The 16,696-nt window shown below is 60.0% G+C and overlaps 2 protein-coding genes across 13 annotated transcripts in view; one reads left to right on the top strand and one right to left on the bottom strand.

Annotated features, from left to right (window-relative positions):
* The first annotated feature begins 1,951 nt into the window (after positions 1-1,951).
* LYL1 (LYL1 basic helix-loop-helix family member) lies at positions 1,952-5,838 on the top strand. The gene is made up of 4 exons (XM_003275600.3): positions 1,952-2,343; positions 3,675-4,033; positions 4,122-4,213; positions 5,135-5,838. Exons 2-4 carry the CDS (start codon positions 3,699-3,701, stop codon positions 5,548-5,550), a joined length of 843 nt encoding a protein of 280 aa, XP_003275648.1. The 5' UTR covers positions 1,952-2,343; positions 3,675-3,698; the 3' UTR covers positions 5,551-5,838.
* A 237-nt stretch (positions 5,839-6,075) lies between these two features.
* Positions 6,076-16,696, bottom strand: part of NFIX (nuclear factor I X) — a 103,085-nt gene continuing 92,464 nt past the window's right edge. For all 12 annotated transcript variants that reach the window (XM_030820685.1, XM_030820683.1, XM_030820678.1 and 9 more), the window contains 2 exons: positions 14,487-14,578; positions 6,076-10,250 (listed from right to left, as the gene is read on the bottom strand). In XM_030820685.1, the coding sequence (XP_030676545.1) occupies positions 14,507-14,578 (72 nt within the window). In that variant the 3' untranslated portion in view covers positions 6,076-10,250; positions 14,487-14,506. The remainder of the gene's footprint in view (positions 10,251-14,486; positions 14,579-16,696) is intronic.

A 16,696-nucleotide genomic window follows, 5' to 3' on the forward strand; every position in this document is an offset into this window, starting at 1 on the left:
TTCCTGTGGTTTGTGTATTGGTCCATACAGCTGCATGACTGGGATCTGTTCCTCTGTTCCTCTGGGGATCGTTCGTCCCTGCCTGACTGGAGTATTGAGTCTGTATGGGAGGTAGGAGCTGACCATCTGCACAGTAGTCGGCCCCTCTGCAGCGAGGGTCACTGAGCCACCCCAGAGCCGGAGCCTGCGATTCCCGAAGCGGCCACGGGGCGGCAGCTGTGCGCTCGCTCCCGCGGGGGTTCTGCCCCTCTTCCCCCTCCCACCTTCAGCGCGCTCCAGGCCAAGGGCTTGCGCATAGGGGGGCGCTCCTGCCCGGTAGCCCCCACGTGTCCCCGCACCGCTGCCTCCTCGCCGCCTGGTTTCTTTGGCCCAGCTCTCCAGGGGCCGCAGTGGCGGAAGCTGGACCGGAACCAGGCGCCCTGTGCATCCGCTCCAGACCAGGTGCTTCCTGCCCTGAGGCCCGAGGGGGCGTGCACACAAAGAGGGACCTCGCAGGCTGCTGCCCAGACACCCAGTGAGGGGGAGCTGTACCCCTCCCTGCCCTCCAGAGTAGGGTTTAGTAACGTTAACGAAGAGTCCTGGGGCAGGATCCCCTCTCTGGCTCCTGCTCCCTTCATCCCCATCTGTAATGAGGCTAATCTTAGGACCCTCCTTGTAGGGATATCAGAGCGCTTAAACTTTTTTTTTTTTTGAGGCAAGGTCTAGGTGTATGGCCCAGGCTGGAGTGCAGTGGCGCAATATTGGCTCACTGCAGCCTCCACCTCCCAGGCTCAGGCCATCCTCCCACCTCAGCCTCCAGAGTAGCAGGGACTATAGGCACGCACCACCACAACCAGCTAATTTTTGTATTTTTTGTAGAGATGGGGTTTCGCCATGTTTCCCAGGCTGGTCTCAAACTCATGAGCCCAAGCAATCCGCCAGCCTCAGCCTCCCAAAGTACTGGGATGACAGGCATGAGCCACCACGCCCGGCCTTTACTGCATAAAACTTTAGTTCCTGCTTCTTTGGAGGAAAGCAATGTAGGTGTTGATCGTGGGGTCCTGGGCTCCACCCCATTCCTGGGGGGGTAGTGGTAGTCCTGGTGCTGGGTGCCTGCCTGGGGGCTCTTGCAGTTGCCCAGATACACACACGGGCCAAAGCATGAGTATCACAAGTGGGTGGCAGTCCGGTAGCTGCTGCTGCCTGGCTATGCCCAGAGCCTCTCCCTGTGGGAGGCTCCAGCAGGGTCTTGAGGTTTACCACCAAGCCAGGATACCTGCCCCCCATGAAGGGGACGGGTGCTGTGGGGTGAGGGCCACGGACCACCAAGTTGGAGTTATGTGATCCTGTAGCCAAGAGGCCTAGAATTGTGGGGACCTGTTGAGCATCTACTGGAAGGTCACACCAGCCCCGCCACCCTAGGAAATCCAACTTCCCCACCCCACCCCCGACAGCCACGGCGCTTCCTCTCACCCTCCCGGGCTTGGAAATGTGTGGATACTGTGCTGAGGGCTTGGGACACCTGCCCAGGCTGGACACCCAAGGCCAGACTGTTAGAAGTGTTTCCCTTTGGGTGCCCCACTCCCGGGTAGGGGTAGTGGAGAGGAGGGAAGGGCCTCTGTAAAAAGAGGAACCAGGCAGGGTGAGGAGAGGAGAAGGTGGGGGCCCAGGGTCACGCGGCCCCAACGGGCCGGAAAGGGCTCTCCCTCACCCCCATCAGCATAGACACTTGGGCAGGGAGTGTTCAAAGCCAAAGGGCAGACTCGGACATAGGAGGCAGCTTCCCTGCCTCAGTTTACCCCCTGCGTGCATCCAGGCACCTCCCTCCCCGGCTGCCCTGGGGCCCGGGTCCCCAGAGGCCCGGGGTCCCTACAGTGTCTGAGGGAGCGGAAGGCGGAGCCCTGAGGGGTGGCGGACCGAGTCCTGCCAGCGCCGGCTGGGGGCGGGGCCCGGAGGCCCGCGCTGCTAGGTCCCCGCCCGCTGGTTTCCTCCGGGGTCAGCCAGGCTCCTTATCAGGCGCGGCCAGGCAGCTTGGCCCTTATCTGCACTGGGCCAGCATCCTCCGGCCGCTGCGCCGCCAGGGGTGAGAGGGAGGAAACCGGGCCGCCGGGGGCGGGGAGAAGGCGGGCCGGCCCGGGAGCCGCTCACTTTCCCTGGGGGGGACCTACGCGGAGACCTCGGCTATCCTGGCCCTCCGAGGCCCACGAGGAGGCGCGGCCCAACGCCGGGGCCTGCAGCATTAAGGCCGGACCCTAGAGAGACAGCAGAGCCTGGCCTGACGCTGGAAACCACACCCTGGCCCAGACTGCCAGCCCTGACGGGACAGAGCCAGGGTACTCACCAGGCTGCAGGAACAGTGCTGGGGTAAGAGGGGAGCGGGCCTAAAGGTGGAGGATCCCGGGCCTGGGACCCAGCCTGCATTCCTTTGTTCATTCATTCATTCATTCATTCATCAGCAGGGACCCACTAGTGAGGGGCCAGGCCTGCTTCCCCAGGGCCTAGCTGAGGAAGACAGGGCAGAGAGGCCAAGAGTCTCACACCTTGCTGGGACATCCTGGACTCTGGAACCAAGAGCAAACAGGGATGTCAAAACAGTATAAAAAAGTGTGGATGATGGCGGGGCATGGTGGTGCATGCCTGTGATCCCAGCACTTTGGGAGGCTGAGGCGGGAGGATCACTTGAGCCCAGAAGTTCCAGACCACCCTGGACAAGAGTGAGAACCTGTCTCTACGAAAAAATTAATTTTTTTTTTAATTAGCCGGGCATGGTGGCACATGCCTGTAGTCTCAGCTACTCAGGAGTCTGAGACAGGAGGATGGCTCGAGCCCAGGAATTTGAGGCTGCAGTGAGCTATGATTGCACCACTGTACTCCAGCCTGGGCAACAGAGGGAGACCCTGTCTCTAAAAAAATAAACAAATTTTAAAAAGCGTGGATGCTGATGAGGATGGGGGCTTCCAAGCCAGAGGGAGGGTTGGGGCATGACTGGACTGGACTGGGCAGTGGGGTCAGTGTTTGGGGGTCTAGGGTCAGCATTTGAGGTCATAGTGTCAGTAGTGGGGTCACAGGGTTGCTATGGGGGACGTTTGCAGTGGGAGTGGGGGTCACTCAAGCAATTATGGAGCACTTTCAGGGACAGCAATGGGAAGAACCGCAGGATGATTCCTGAGGTGCAGAGGGTCAGCCTGGGTGGGGGCTGGGGGCCATCCATGAAGGGTCAGAGTCCATCTTGGAGGGATCCCAAGCTCACATGGCATCAATGAGTCAATGAGGAGTCTCTGGATTGGATCTTTGATCTGAGGATAACAGGGTTAATCTTGCGGTTTCTGGGGATCCCAGGATCAGTTAGGGGCTCCCTGTCTTGTTCCCTCTCCAGGCTGCAGAGGTGAGGGAATTCTGGAAGGAATATTTGCTCAGAGGCTGGGCAACAGCGCCCCTCCTGGGTCACAAAGAGCTCAGGGACACTGCACTGCCTAGCACTTAGGGGGGCGCCTCCTACTCTAACATAGGACCCCCTCCCGTGTCCTGGAAGTTTCTGGGCCTGCCCCCGGCCTTCTACCTTTGCCTACTGAAACTCCTCCCCTCCTCCTTTCCCCCACCCCCTCCCTCCTTCCCATTTGAGGGGTTTCTTGGGCTAAGCAGGTGGGAGCGGGGCACCTAGTCCTCCTCCCCACTGGCTGCCTTCTTTCCCACAGGTGAGTACCCCCACGTCGGGGTCCATGTGCCCGCCTCAGGCACAGGCAGAGGTGGGCCCCACCATGACTGAGAAGGCAGAGATGGTGTGTGCCCCCAGTCCAGCACCTCCCCCACCCCCTAAGCCTGCCTCACCTGGGCCCCCGCAGGTGGAGGAGGTGGGCCACCGAGGAGGCTCCTCGCCCCCCAGGCTGCCACCTGGTGTACCAGTGATCAGCCTGGGCCACAGCAGGCCCCCAGGGGCAGCCATGCCCACCACAGAGCTGGGCACCCTGCGGCCCCCGCTGCTGCAACTCTCCACCCTGGGAACTGCCCCACCCACTTTGGCCCTGCACTACCACCCTCACCCCTTCCTCAACAGGTCAGTGGGGATCTGGGGCGGGGGGGAGTGGGGATTGGGGGCCAGGGTCCTTGCCCACAAGGCATTAGTGACCCACAACCCCTTACAGTGTCTACATTGGGCCAGCAGGACCTTTTAGCATCTTCCCTAGCAGCCGGCTGAAGCGGAGACCAAGCCACTGTGAGCTGGACCTGGCTGAGGGTGAGTGTGGGTTTGTGTGCCTTGTGGGTTTGTGTGCCTGTATGTGCACTTGTGGGTGCACAGTAGGCCTGGCCATCTCTGTGTGGAGCTCATGTCTGTCCTCTACTCCACCTTGGGGAGATGTGCTTCCAGCACACACAGAGAACAGCCCACACAGGTTCTACCCATGTGCAAAACCGCAGTCCCACAGCCAGCACCACACAACCACCGCCACCCAACAGGCCAAGCCTTGTAGCCACAGTCACAGCAAAACAGAGCATGCCACACCAGGGCATGGGAGCCACAAAATGACAGCTCCACTGGAATGTGCAGCCACGCAAAAGACAGCCACAAGGCCACAGCCATGCAAGAGACAGCCACAGGACCACAACCACACACAAGACAGCCACAGGACCACAGCCACTTAGGACCATGGGCACACAAGAGTCAGCCACACAACCACAGCCACTCATGAAACAGCCACATGGCAACATCACACATAACCACAGCCATGAGACATAACAAGTGTCTCACACAGTCATACAAGACACAGGACACAGTCATAATGAAAGGACCTCTCAGACCCATGAGCACACCCAGCCAGCCGTACTTGGGCACAATCAGAATGAGGGCCCCAGGGACAGCTTCCCAGACCAAACAACCACAACGAAATCTTTCTTTAGGGGAGTCTCAGTCATTGACATAAAGGTGCCCATAGTCACAGATACAGCAGGCCCTTGTCCCTAGGCCGGGTCTGTGATGATTCTTGTCTGGGTAGCTCTTGAGAGGGGTGGGGAGAGCTACTCGTGGACCCCTTGGGTGGAGAAAGCCCCAGCCCATGGCCTGGGTTTAAGTTCCCACTAGGGTGCTGCGTGCCTAGCGGGAGGGCAGGAGGGGCCGCCCTTTGGGCCATGGCACCAACCTGGCCCTCCTTGTCCACAGGGCAGCAGCCCCAGAAGGTGGCCCGGCGCGTGTTCACCAACAGCCGGGAGCGCTGGCGGCAGCAGAACGTTAACGGCGCCTTCGCCGAGCTGAGGAAGCTGCTGCCGACGCACCCGCCCGACCGGAAGCTGAGCAAGAACGAGGTGCTCCGCCTAGCCATGAAGTACATCGGCTTCCTGGTGCGGCTGCTGCGCGACCAAGCCGCAGCTCTGGCCGCAGGCCCCACCCCTCCCGGGCCCCGCAAACGGCCGGTGCACCGGGTCCCAGACGACGGCGCCCGCCGGGGATCCGGACGCAGGGCCGAGGCGGCAGCGCGCTCGCAGCCCGCGCCGCCGGCCGACCCCGACGGCAGCCCCGGTGGAGCGGCCCGGCCCATCAAGATGGAGCAAACCGCTTTGAGCCCAGAGGTGCGGTGACCGCATGCGGCAGCACCTCTGAGCCGGAGGGCACCAGGGACTCGGCCCAGGGCCGTCGAGGAAAGGGCAGTGGACGTGCTGCGCATGTTCGGGAGCGAACTCTCACGAAGAAGGACCCGTGAAGACGTCAGGGGCAAGGTCTTGGGGGTCCGGAAGGGTGATCATCGACCCCCAAGGGATCCGCAGACCCTTAAAAAAATCACCCACCACCCTCTGGAAGTGGCCTTGCCTGGGTCCCCTTCCCAGGGGCGAGGTCGGCAAACCAACATGGCAGAGCAGTCACAGGACTCAAGTGGTGCCTCATTTTTTTCCGGGCTGGGGTCGCGGGGGGAGGCCAGGAGGGGCTCTGAGGCTTCTCTTTTCTCACCGTCGGCCCCTCCCGGAGACCCAGGGACAGACGCTCGTCGACGGCGTCTGCCGCGCTCCCGGCGCTTGGAGAGAGGCGCAGAATCCAAGTCGGGGACGCACCCTACCGACCCCGACTCAGTCCCGCACGGTCGCGTTAGCGAAGGGTCAGGCGCTCTTGCGTTTGTTTTTCTTTATTTCTTTATTTCACATACACATTAGCCATTCAATGGAGAAGCCGGAGAGAGTCAGGCAAAGATGGTATAACAGAAGCGCAGTGACGGGGGCGGGGCGGGGCGGGGCGGAGAGGGAACAGACGGGCTGGCTGCCTACTTGCATTCCGCTAGGACACTGAAAACCCAGAAAACAAAACAGACAGTAAACTACCCTTGTTTCTTATGTATCTCAGTGCAGAGACGGGGGTGGAGGGCAGAGAAGAGGGGGAGACCAGGCTGAAGGAGGAGGAGCAGAGGGAGGGGGACGCTAAGGGGGAAGCACACCAAATCCATTAGTACTATATATAGAGATACTCGTATATACTGCGTTTCTTAGCCTAAGAAGAAACTTGTTTGACGGGACGGGCGGCCTTTGCGGTCCGCGATGCTGGTGCTGGTCGGGCGCACGGATCTCCCGGGAGGGGCCGAAGCGGGGCTGGCCCAGGCTGGCTTGCGGGGGGAGGGGGGCGCCCCGAGGGTGGATGGGGTTGGGGGGAGCAGAGGCGGGGCTGGGGTGCCCCTCGGGCTCTCGATTGGGGGACGAAAGTTCTCGTGACTTTATTGCTCCTTTATTTTCTCTCGTGTGGGGGGTCTGTTCAGCACGGTCGGGGTGGGGGAGTGGTGGGTCGTCTGAGCCACCCGGCCCCTCTGGGACCCAGAGCGCGGCGTCCGCTCCGCCAGCACGGGGGTGAGAACAAGGCACTAGGTCGGCCGGCCAGCGCGGGGGCGGGTGTGTAAGGCAGTCGACAGGGCTGGTTGCGGGGTGGGGCGGGGCTGTGTGCGGGGCCGTGTGCGTGCGTGCGTGCGGGCGCGGGCCTGGGCAAATCGACCTGTCAGCGTGGCTGGTCCTGTCCTGGAGCGTCGAGCCTTCCCGGTGTTCCCCGGAGGGGTTCGGGGATAGGATAAGAGATGTTGAATGGGGACGGGAGGGGCGCCGGGAAAGGGGGGAGGAAACTACCAACTTGCTGAGCGCGCTCCTGATAATGCTGGTGAGGGTCAAGTTGGCGTCTGGCTCAAAGAAGGGCGCTCGGGGCGGAGAGGGAGGGAGGGAGGGGACGTTTGTTCGTTGGCATTGACCTCTGCGGGGGAGGGGCCGGGGACCCCTGCCGCGCCCCCGTACCCGGACGGGGATGGGGCGAGGAGGGGGTGCTGGGCCCCAGGGAGGGGCGCCCGGGGAGACCCGCGGCCGGAGCAGTCCAGCCGCCGGGGGCATGCCGCTGTCCCGTTCCGTTAAACTCAACAAAGAAGGGATATGCGTATTCCTAACAAGTGCAGGATATTTAATTGATTCATAAACTTATGTATAATAGTTTGTGGGTTCTTTAAAACGTACTTTATAATGTAAGAAGCACCAGGGTTTTATGTTTAATTATCTTAAAAATAATTTTTCTCTCGTCCTTTTCCTTTTTGATCTTGTGTTGGTTGATTTTTTAAATGTCGAGGTGTTTTTTTTAAACTCTAAAATGTGAACGTTTCCTTCAGCCCTCCCACCGAAACAGAACGAACGACGAAACAAATAAAAACCCCAGATCATCCTAGTCAACGCAGGAAAACGACTTAAAAAAAAAAAAAAAAAAAAAAACTAAAAACGAACAAAAAAAAAAGGGGAAAAACACTCAGCTTTCGTTATCCCCGCGCAGGGCGGGGCAGGCCCGGTTCTTTTAGCGTCCCCAGAGCCGCGAGGACATTACAACAAAAATAAATTTTTTTTTTCTTAATCTCTTAACATACAAAGATAGGAAAACTCTCTGATGCATTGCACTTGGTTCAATGAAAAAAAAAAAGTTAATTTCCCCCATATATATTTTTGTTTTTTTTTTCTCTCCTAACACGTCCCCACATCTCCTGTTGCCCTCATTGCCCCTCACACCACCACTTGGGAAAGGAGCAGCCCCCACCCCCTGCCCGCCCCCCGGGCAGCCCCGCCGGGCACGCTCCGGCCCGGGCCCAGCTGGCCTGCAGCTTCCGACCTCGCCCGGGCAGGCGCCCCGCAGACCCTAGCTCCCACAGCCCCACAGCGCCCGAGCCCCCGACTGTCGTCGAGGGAAAGGGCACGTGCGGCCGGACAGGGAGCCCCTTCTTCGCTCTCAGCTCTGACCCTGTTTAGCCAACCGAACTGAAAAATCATTGCACTTTGACCGCGCGTCACGCTCGGCCCACCCGGCCCCCCACCCCCGCCCGGGGCCTTACTCCCCACGCCCCGGGAGACTCCCGCAGGATCCACTGCCCCTCAGCCCTGGGGTCCTCTGGGGCTGCACGCTGAGGACAGGGGGAGGGCTTCACTCAACTTCCAACAAAAGCCGCCCCTGGGGCCAGCCACCTTGTGGCTTCCAGCTGGGTAGCAGGCACCGCTTGCCTGCCCCTTCGGCCCCAGGTCGTTGACCTCCTCCCCTCCCCAGTCACTCCCTCCTCTTCCCTCCCTCCGCCTGCTCGGGGCCACAGCCTCACAAACTAAATTCACAATAAATACAGCCCATAGCCCACCCCTACGTGGTGCAATGTTGATTTTCTCTCAGAGGATCCTGACCTGTGCTTTGTGTTTTCATACAATTAAGAAAAAGAGAGAAAGAGAGGCACAAGGACTCGAGAAGGGGCCAGGGACGGGAGACGCAGGAGGAGGGAGTAAGGCACAGAAAGACAAGCCAGAGGGGCCAAGTCACACCCTGGAGGGGAGCTGGGCATGCTCATCCTCCCCTCCCTCCCAGGGGGGCTTCTGAAGACCCTCTGGACAGGCCCCCCAACCCTCCCTTGAGGGAGGAGGGGGCTGGGGGGGAGAGCTACTTCCTGTGGTGTGTTACCAAATTGTTCCCAAGTTGCTCAAATGGAGGAGGAGTTCCCATTCCAACAGCAAAAGACCCAAACAATGAATGCCCCACCCCTAAATAAAGAGTAAAGACATTACAGCTAAAATCCAGAGAAAAGTGGCCACGGGGGGAGGTGGGGGGGTGGGCAGGGGGAAAGTCGGGGGCACAGAAAGCTCCAAAACACTTTTGAAAAGGACGACACCCAACACCCTCCCAAGGAACTGAAAGTCGGCGAGCAGGACGCCTACCTAAGCGCAGGTGGTGGCTTAGCGCGGCAGCGGCGGCTGCCTGGTCCTCCTCGCTCGGCTCCGGGGTCCCCTTTCTGCTCCACCCTCCGGCCCGGCCCCAGCAGGGCAGTCTGCATGAGGGGCAGGGGCAGGGACTGATGGGGCGGAGCGAGGGCACCTGCATGCAGGGCTGGGGGCGGGGGCGACCTGGGGCCCGACTCCCCTCCCTCGTGGCAGGAAGGAGGCCCTCCTGGCCTGCAGAGAGAGGGGAAAGGGGGCCTGTCCCAGGCTGGGATGAGGCCGTCGAGAGCGTTCCCACTTTTTCCTACGGACTGTACAGAGGGGTCCAGGGCCCCAGGAACTGCTCTTGCGGCTGAGGGTGGGGTGACAGAACACCCTCCATTCTGGGACACGCAACTAGCTCCAGGGGTCACCCCCTGCCCGCCTGGGGGCTTTTAGCCCGAGGGTGGGGTGGGGTAAGTGGAGGCCGCTCTCCCCCTCCTGGTCCGGAGCAGCTGGGGGAAGAAGCTGGAGCCTTGGCAGGGAGGGAGGGAGGGAGGGAGGGAAGGGCGGAGTCTGGAGGGGAGAGCCTGAGGGATCTAAACCCCATCATCTTTACGAGCTGGTCCTCCAGGCTCCCTAGGGCAGCTCCGGCTGTGTAGAGGGTGGGGTTCCCCTAGGAAGGGGTGAGGGTGGAGGCCAGGCCCCTTCAGAACTGTGCTGGTTGCTTTGTTTGGGGACTTTGTTCCTTCCCCAGAAGGCCGGGGCGGGGTGGGGGGGAGGAAGGCAGTTCTGCATCCTTTCTTGCTTTCTGTCCTCTACTTGACAGAGTCCATGTCGCGTGTTTCTTTCTGCTTGGCTGCTGGTGCACAGCTCCACCGAGACCCCTTCCAAGGGCTCTCTGAGAACTGGGCTGCTTCTGGGGCCCGCGGGGGTCCCCGGGCTGGAGGAGAGAAGGGCTGAGTGGCTGACGACGTGTAATTTTTGCTTTTCGGTGGGGCTGGGCTGGGGGATTTTTCCATGTCTCAAAATTTCTTCTCCCCCCTTTCGAGGAACCTCTTCTTTTCATTTTGTTGTTTCTTTCGTCGATCTTATCAGAGGAACCAGGACTGAAACAGGATGAAAAAGAGGCGATACTGATAACAGCTGGGGCAGGTCCCATCTCACTCCTACCTGGCCCAGTGACCTGGCCCCTCAAGGGCCCAGCTCCCAAAGAGTCAGGGTGCCAGGCAGCCACCACCCACCTTGTTCCCATGGAGAAGAAAGGGCATCCCCATTCTCTCCCTCCCTCCTGTGAGAACCCCGCCCCCTCAGAGACTCTGCCCCTAGTGCTAGAGTCCAGCTGGCCTTCCCGTGGGCACTGTGCCCAGCGGGTGGGACCCCCATGGCTGGCGCTGGCACAGCCCTGAGATCTGGCCATGTTTCCAATTGTTTAGGTTTTTGTGTGGGTCCTGGAGGGTGGGGAAGATGCCAGGCTGGGGCTTTTGTACCCAGAGGGGTTTTAGGAATGGGTTGGGGGTGGCCCAGCTTCTTGCTGAGTTTTCTTTCTGTCTCCTTGGATTAAAAGCAGAAATCCCCATCTATACACTCCAGCCAAGGTCCCATAGGCTGAAAGGCTGGGGGCAGGGGAACCACATGGCTTCAGTCCCTAGTAGCGCCAGGCCTGGGGGAGGGGCCACGTAGCCCACGGTGCTGGATCCTCTACCCTCAGGGCACTAGACACTGAGGAAGGACCTGAGGCTCCCGGGGGTGAGCGTCACTTCCTTCACGTCGCCAGCAGGGGGCGCTACCTTTCCACAGACAGGGCCTTGTCTGCCTGTGTCTGGTGGCTCAGCTCAGAGCACAACCAGGGCGGACCCCAAGGGTCTGGGCTGCTTGGCTATGCCCTCCATTCAAGGCTCCAGCCCCACCTCCTGGCAAGGTGGTGGGTCAGGGTCTACTGTGGTCTACTGGGCCTGGGTGCACCTGGTGGTACCCTTGGGGCAAAATGAGGGTCCCTGAAAATGCATCTTGGGGCCTCTCCCAGGCTGTCACAGACTCTGGTCTGCAGGGGCCAGGCAGAGCCAACTACAGAGCACATACCAGGTCCTGGTTCACTCCACCCCTGCTCTGACCCCACAGGGAAGCCAGGCACAGAGGGGGTGCGTGACCTGCCGGAGGCCACACAGCCCTCGGGCAACAGAGCCAGGGTTCAAATGTAAGGGGCAATGCAGGCTGTGCTCCTAACTGCTGCCTGCACTGCGAGCACGAGGAAGCAGGGTCTGTGGTGGCCAGAATGCCTGTGCCCTGCCGAGGGTCAGAGTGAGGGCCCAGGGCAGCTCATCTGCTAACTTTTCAAAAGAAGCCAGAAGCCCAAACAGAATTTCGTGTGAAAATTTCCAATATTTAAAACATTGCTTTGGTCAAACATTCTGCCTGCAGGGCCAGACCTGCTCTCAGGCTCTGGTTTGGGACTGAGGATAGGGACACTGAGTTTCAGAAAGGGCCTTGGAGATCATCTAGCACTTTCTGTGACAATGGAAGTGTTCTCATTTCCATTGCAGTAGCCACTAGCCACAAGTGGTTTCTAAGCACTTGAAATGTGGCGACTGTAACTGAGGAACTAAATTTTTCTTTAGTTAATAAGTTAATTTAAATGTAAACAGCCACACATGGCCCGTGGCTACCACAATGGACAGTGCAGATCAAGAGCATCTGGAAATGCGGGGGTTTGGGATTGCCACAACGACCAGGCACTGCTGGGCAGGCAGAAATGCTAAATTTCCTGTATGTGCTGGACAGTATGCACAAGAGACCTGCCCTCCCTCAGCGGGGCTCCTCCAGCACCTGCCCCAAGTCCAACCGGTCAATTGACTACAGGCCAAACAGAGGCTCACTGGGGCCTGGCGAGGCTAAGGCGGAAACCCAGGCCTGAGGCATCCCCAGAGTGGGTTAAGGAGAACCGGCCCACAGCCAGCTCCTGGGCTTCTGGCCCAGGCCCGGGGGTGGGAACTGCCTGGGCTGGGTGACCCCCACCTGCCACAGGCTTGGGCCTGTTCCCTGGGACCCCCTTCCCAAGGGAAGACTATACAGGAACCCTGTGCCATTGCCCTGAGGTTGAGGGGGAGGCTGGCTCTGGTGGTGAGCCCACCCCTCTCCTCACCAGGCAAATGAGGCGTGTGGACAATAGGACAGGGAGGGCCCCACCTGCCCTATCTGCTCCTGGCAGATCATGCCAGGGCCTCACACTGGCCCCTTTGGGGTCTCCTGAGCTGTACAGCTGGGGACAACTGCCAATGCTCAGACTGGGGGGTCCTCCTCAGGGAAGGAAGACTCTGGTTCCAGGTCTGGAGTTAGGGACAAAGGCTGCCCCAAGGGGGCTCCCCAGCACCTCCCCACAGGTCCCAGGAATGGGGAATCTGCTGCCAAGCACAGAGTGGCTTTCTCTGCTCACCCCTCCCTACTTCCTGAGCCAGGTCCAAAATTGATTAAAACTAAGTAAAAAGCGCTGCCCAGGGAATGACAAAATTGCTAAAATTCTCTTTTCTTCCCTCATTCTATTGTTCTCTCTCCATCTGGTGCTCCAGAGATCAGCTAAAGTCACTGGTTACTGTGGAAACCACCCCCAGCTGTACCCCCTGCGCCTGCCCGTTGCAGCCGCCTGCCTGCCCCCAGGCCCGAGGGCTCCAGCTCCGCTTGTCCAGCTCCAGCTCCCCCAACCACTCCCAGACACACCTGCCTGCTCAGGGGCCCTGGACCCCTGCTGGGACTCCTTCCTCCTACCTCCTGGAGCCTAAGACACAGGGAACATGGGGGGAGACAAAGTTTCCCTAAACTCTGACTTGGCCCCCAAACGTCCAAGCAAAGTGAGCAAAGAAAGTAAAGGAGGCAGCAGAAACAGGGTTAGCAGGGAGGGCTCGTGGCAGTGGTCCCCAGAGCGCACGACCGCAGAGCTGTGAGCAGCCCAAGCAGGCGGCAGGAGGGAGGGAGCGATGGAACCCTGCAGCCTGGTGCCAGCCCAGAGCCAGGAGGCGAGGCCCGCCTGCTGTCCCTTCCTCTCGCACCCCCTCCCGCCTCTGCCAGCAGGGCTCTCTCGGCCTCCCTGGCACAGAGCAGAGGGGGCTGGCTCCAGCCCCTGCTCGGAGCCATTGTTTTTCTTCTCAACACCCCCAAGTTCAAGTTCATCTGGGTGTTACATCATGTCTGGTTGCTCCTGGAAACCAGACGGGTCAGACGTGACTCTGGGGAAAGGGGGTGGGAAGCTGGAGGGGGTTGAAGTTCTCTTCCCCTCCCCTCCTTGCCACTAGGGAGCTCTGAAGTTTGAAGTTTGACAAAGTTTTTTGGCTTTTTTTTTTTTTTTTGAGGGAAGGAAAGGAAAAGAAAAAAAAAAATCTCAAACCACACACAAAACTTCCATCCACCAACTTTCTCTGGACTCAGGCCCCAGAGCAGAGGCAGAGCAGGAGATGAGAGGTGGCCCCAGGGGCTCTTGAGAGAGGTGGATTTCCCAGGGCTGAGGACACCTCCAAGGAGGTGTTTTTGTAAAATGTGCAAAAGAAAGATCTTTGCATGTTCTTTTTCAAAACCCTGGGCTGTAAAAGCCTCAGGCCCCCTAAAGCTGCCTCTGTCCTCCCGAGATGGGTCTTCCCTGTGCCCCCAAGGGCACTGGGCTCTGTGGTCACTGGCCTCTGGGGTCTCCACCTGGAGGGCTAAGAGTAGTCTTATCTCCTGCTTGTGACAGGGATCTGTCTCCTTGTGAGAACTAACGGTGGTGTCAGCAGAGGATAGGAGCAAGGATGAGGTCTCCAGCATGCTGGCCTTCTCCCTAACAGGACTCCTGGAGACTTGGGTGAGGGGCCTCTAGGGTGGCGGTCTGCCCTGCCCTGCCCTCAGTGCCAGTCTCTGGGCACGCAGCCCACCAGGCCCTCTGTCCTTCCTCCACCCATCACCCAGCCCACCCAAAGCCAGGGGAAAGGGGAGGGGGCTACGGGCCAGGGCTTCCAGCCGGGGCAGGTGAAAGCAGTGAGGCAGACTCTATTCTCCTCCCGATGGGCCTCAGGCTTCCATCTTTGCTTCTACCAGGCCTGGCCCAGAGGGCCTCTAGACTTGGGTCCTTGGCCGCCTTCCCCAGGGCCAGGGCTGTCAGAGCTAATTATCCAATTAGCTGATTAGCCAGGGAGCCTGGGGGCTGCCTGGGGAGACAGGCTCAGCTGGGCGTGCAAAAGCCTGGGCCCTCCAGCCCCACCTCAGACCTCTCTCTCCCTGTTAGCCCCAAGGACTCCAGGCTCTTCCCTAACACCAAGATGCCCCCCAGCCCTGCCTGCTCCCCTGGTCCCTGCATCCAGGTGGTGGGCAGGTTCTCCTACCTGAGACTGCTGTGGGATGTTCAGAAAGTTGCCGTCCCGGGGTCCGATGCTGACAAACCGGTTGGCAGAGGAGGCGCCTGTCGTTGCGAATGCTGTGGGGAGCAGGGGAGAGAGGGAGAGACCCTGTCAGGCCTTGGGGCCCACCTGGGCACTGCCCCTCGGGGCTGCTGAGAGAGGAAGAGACTGAGTTAGACCATGCTGCCCGAGTTTAGGCTAGCAGTGGGAAGGACGGGCCAGAGGGGCATCCGAGCTGAAGGCCAGGCTCCGAGCCTGCCCCCCACTACAGAGGGGCACCCTCATCCTCTCACTGACCAGGAACACACACTACACCCCTGACACACCCCCACTCAGAAGCCACAGTCTCAGCCAGGCATTCTTTTTCACGGCTGGCATGAGGGAGAGGCCCTGGAGGCTGAGATAAAAGTCTCTTGGATCCAGTTCCACCCGCTAGTGAGGCACTGGGCAGGGCTGGGGATAGCCCTGGTCCCCAAGTACCCTCAGTGGATACCCCTGCTTTCCCACTGGCCCCTCTCAGGTACTGAAGAGAGGGGGCCAGGGGAGGGTGGAGGCTTTGGCAGTCCGGCCCCACCCTGCTTCGGGAAGGCTTTCCCAGCCAGGCTACCTCTCCAACCTGGGTGGCCTAGCCTGGGCTTACCACCCTGGGCAGGCCCAAGGACCAGGCAGGCAGGCTTGGGGAACCCAAAGGGTGCCCAATGGAGGGCTGAGCCAGGTAGGGCAGGGTCAGAGAAGGGTCTAGGAGCTGGCTGCCTGGCTTGGGCCCAGGGGTGGCAAGGCTCAGGCCTATGGCATTCTCCTCCTCTGACTGATGCACCAGGTCCAATAGGCCTGTGGTTCCAGGACCAAGGCAATAGGGGAGGAGGAGGCTGGAGAGCCTGGCAGAGCCCTAGGGCTCAGACGCCTGGGAGCAGCCATCCTGGGGCCCAAGGACAAAATGATCTCAACAGCCCTGAGTTCCTCTCAGGTTGTCCAGATGGAGCCCTGCTGGAGGGAACAGGCCCTGCACCCCCGGAAGGGAAGATGCCCCCAGAGGAGGCAAGGAGTGTCACAGGTTACCTGGAAGGCCCGCCGCTGCCCTGCACCAGACACACCCAGGGACTCCATGCTCACCAGATTCTGCCCACCTCTCTCCAGAAGTGGCCCCCAAACCCTGTAGCCCAGCTCCCATCTCCCACCCTGCCCACCTCCAATGACTGTGACTTCATGTCTTATGGCGGATGCAGATGGGAAGATGGCATGAAGAGGATGGAGAGGTGAAAAGAACTCAAACCACGAGAAAGGAGGAGAGACAGAGCGAGCGGAGAGCAGGGTGAGATGGGCCACCCCTCCCACCGCCACCAAACTGCCCTGGCCTGTGGCCTGCCCACCCTCAGAGCTGCCCACCCTGGCCCACAGACAGCACCCGCCCCATCCTCCTGTCCTTCACGCCGGGTCTACCTGGGACCTCTCGACTGATTTTTCTTCTTTTCCCTTTGACAAAATTTGTCATTGGTTTAAGAGGAAAAAAAAAGAAAAGAAAAGAAAGAGAGACAGAGAGAGAGATGAAGTAAGCCAAAGCCCGCAGCCCTCCCTCGTCCTTGGAACATCTAACCTGGGAAAGGAATTGCGGAGAAGGGAGGGGAGAGGGATGGAAGGGGGAAAAAAAAAGAGGAACAACGAGAAACCAAATGTGAGACTGAGGGGGAAGGGGTCAGGGGCTGGCCTGCTTCGTCTTTGAGGCCCGAGGGCCCAGGGATGGAGGTGAGGGGCAAGGCAAAAAGGGGATGGTGGTGGCGTCGCCTTGTGGTTACATTTGATTTTCTTGGTGTGGGGGGAACAACGAAACAACAAAAAAATTAAAAAACAAAAACAAAAAAACAAAAAAAAAAACAGCAATCAGGCATGAAGATGGCATGGCTGTGCCTCCCCGCCCCCTCCCACCCCCGCCAGCACCCCTGGCCTGCGCGCCCCAGCTGTGCTCTCCCTCCCGCCCCCCAGAGGGGCCTGGGCCACGGGCCCAGGCTGGGAGCAGCGGGCAGGGGGCTCATGGGGTGCTGGCTGGTGTGACTGAGGCCCGGGAGGGAGGCTGTGGTTGGGGGGCTCGGCTCTGCTCTTGTCCATGGTGCTCTGGGTTGGGGGGCTTTGGTGGTGGGAGGGGGAGGCTTTTCTTTTTGCAGTGGAGACTGTTTGGACGGGCCGGGGACGCTGGGCGT

Source organism: Nomascus leucogenys, chromosome 10, assembly GCF_006542625.1.
Source record: "Nomascus leucogenys isolate Asia chromosome 10, Asia_NLE_v1, whole genome shotgun sequence".
Taxonomy (NCBI): domain Eukaryota; kingdom Metazoa; phylum Chordata; class Mammalia; order Primates; family Hylobatidae; genus Nomascus; species Nomascus leucogenys.

Coding starts and splice junctions, on each gene's coding strand:
- LYL1 (XM_003275600.3), top strand. CDS start 3,699: ATGTGCCCGCCTCAGGCACAGGCAGAGGTGGGCCCCACCATGACTGAG. Junction 4,034..4,121: donor CCTCACCCCTTCCTCAACAG/GTCAGTGGGGAT, acceptor AACCCCTTACAG/TGTCTACATTGGGCCAGCAG. Junction 4,214..5,134: donor TGAGCTGGACCTGGCTGAGG/GTGAGTGTGGGT, acceptor CCTTGTCCACAG/GGCAGCAGCCCCAGAAGGTG.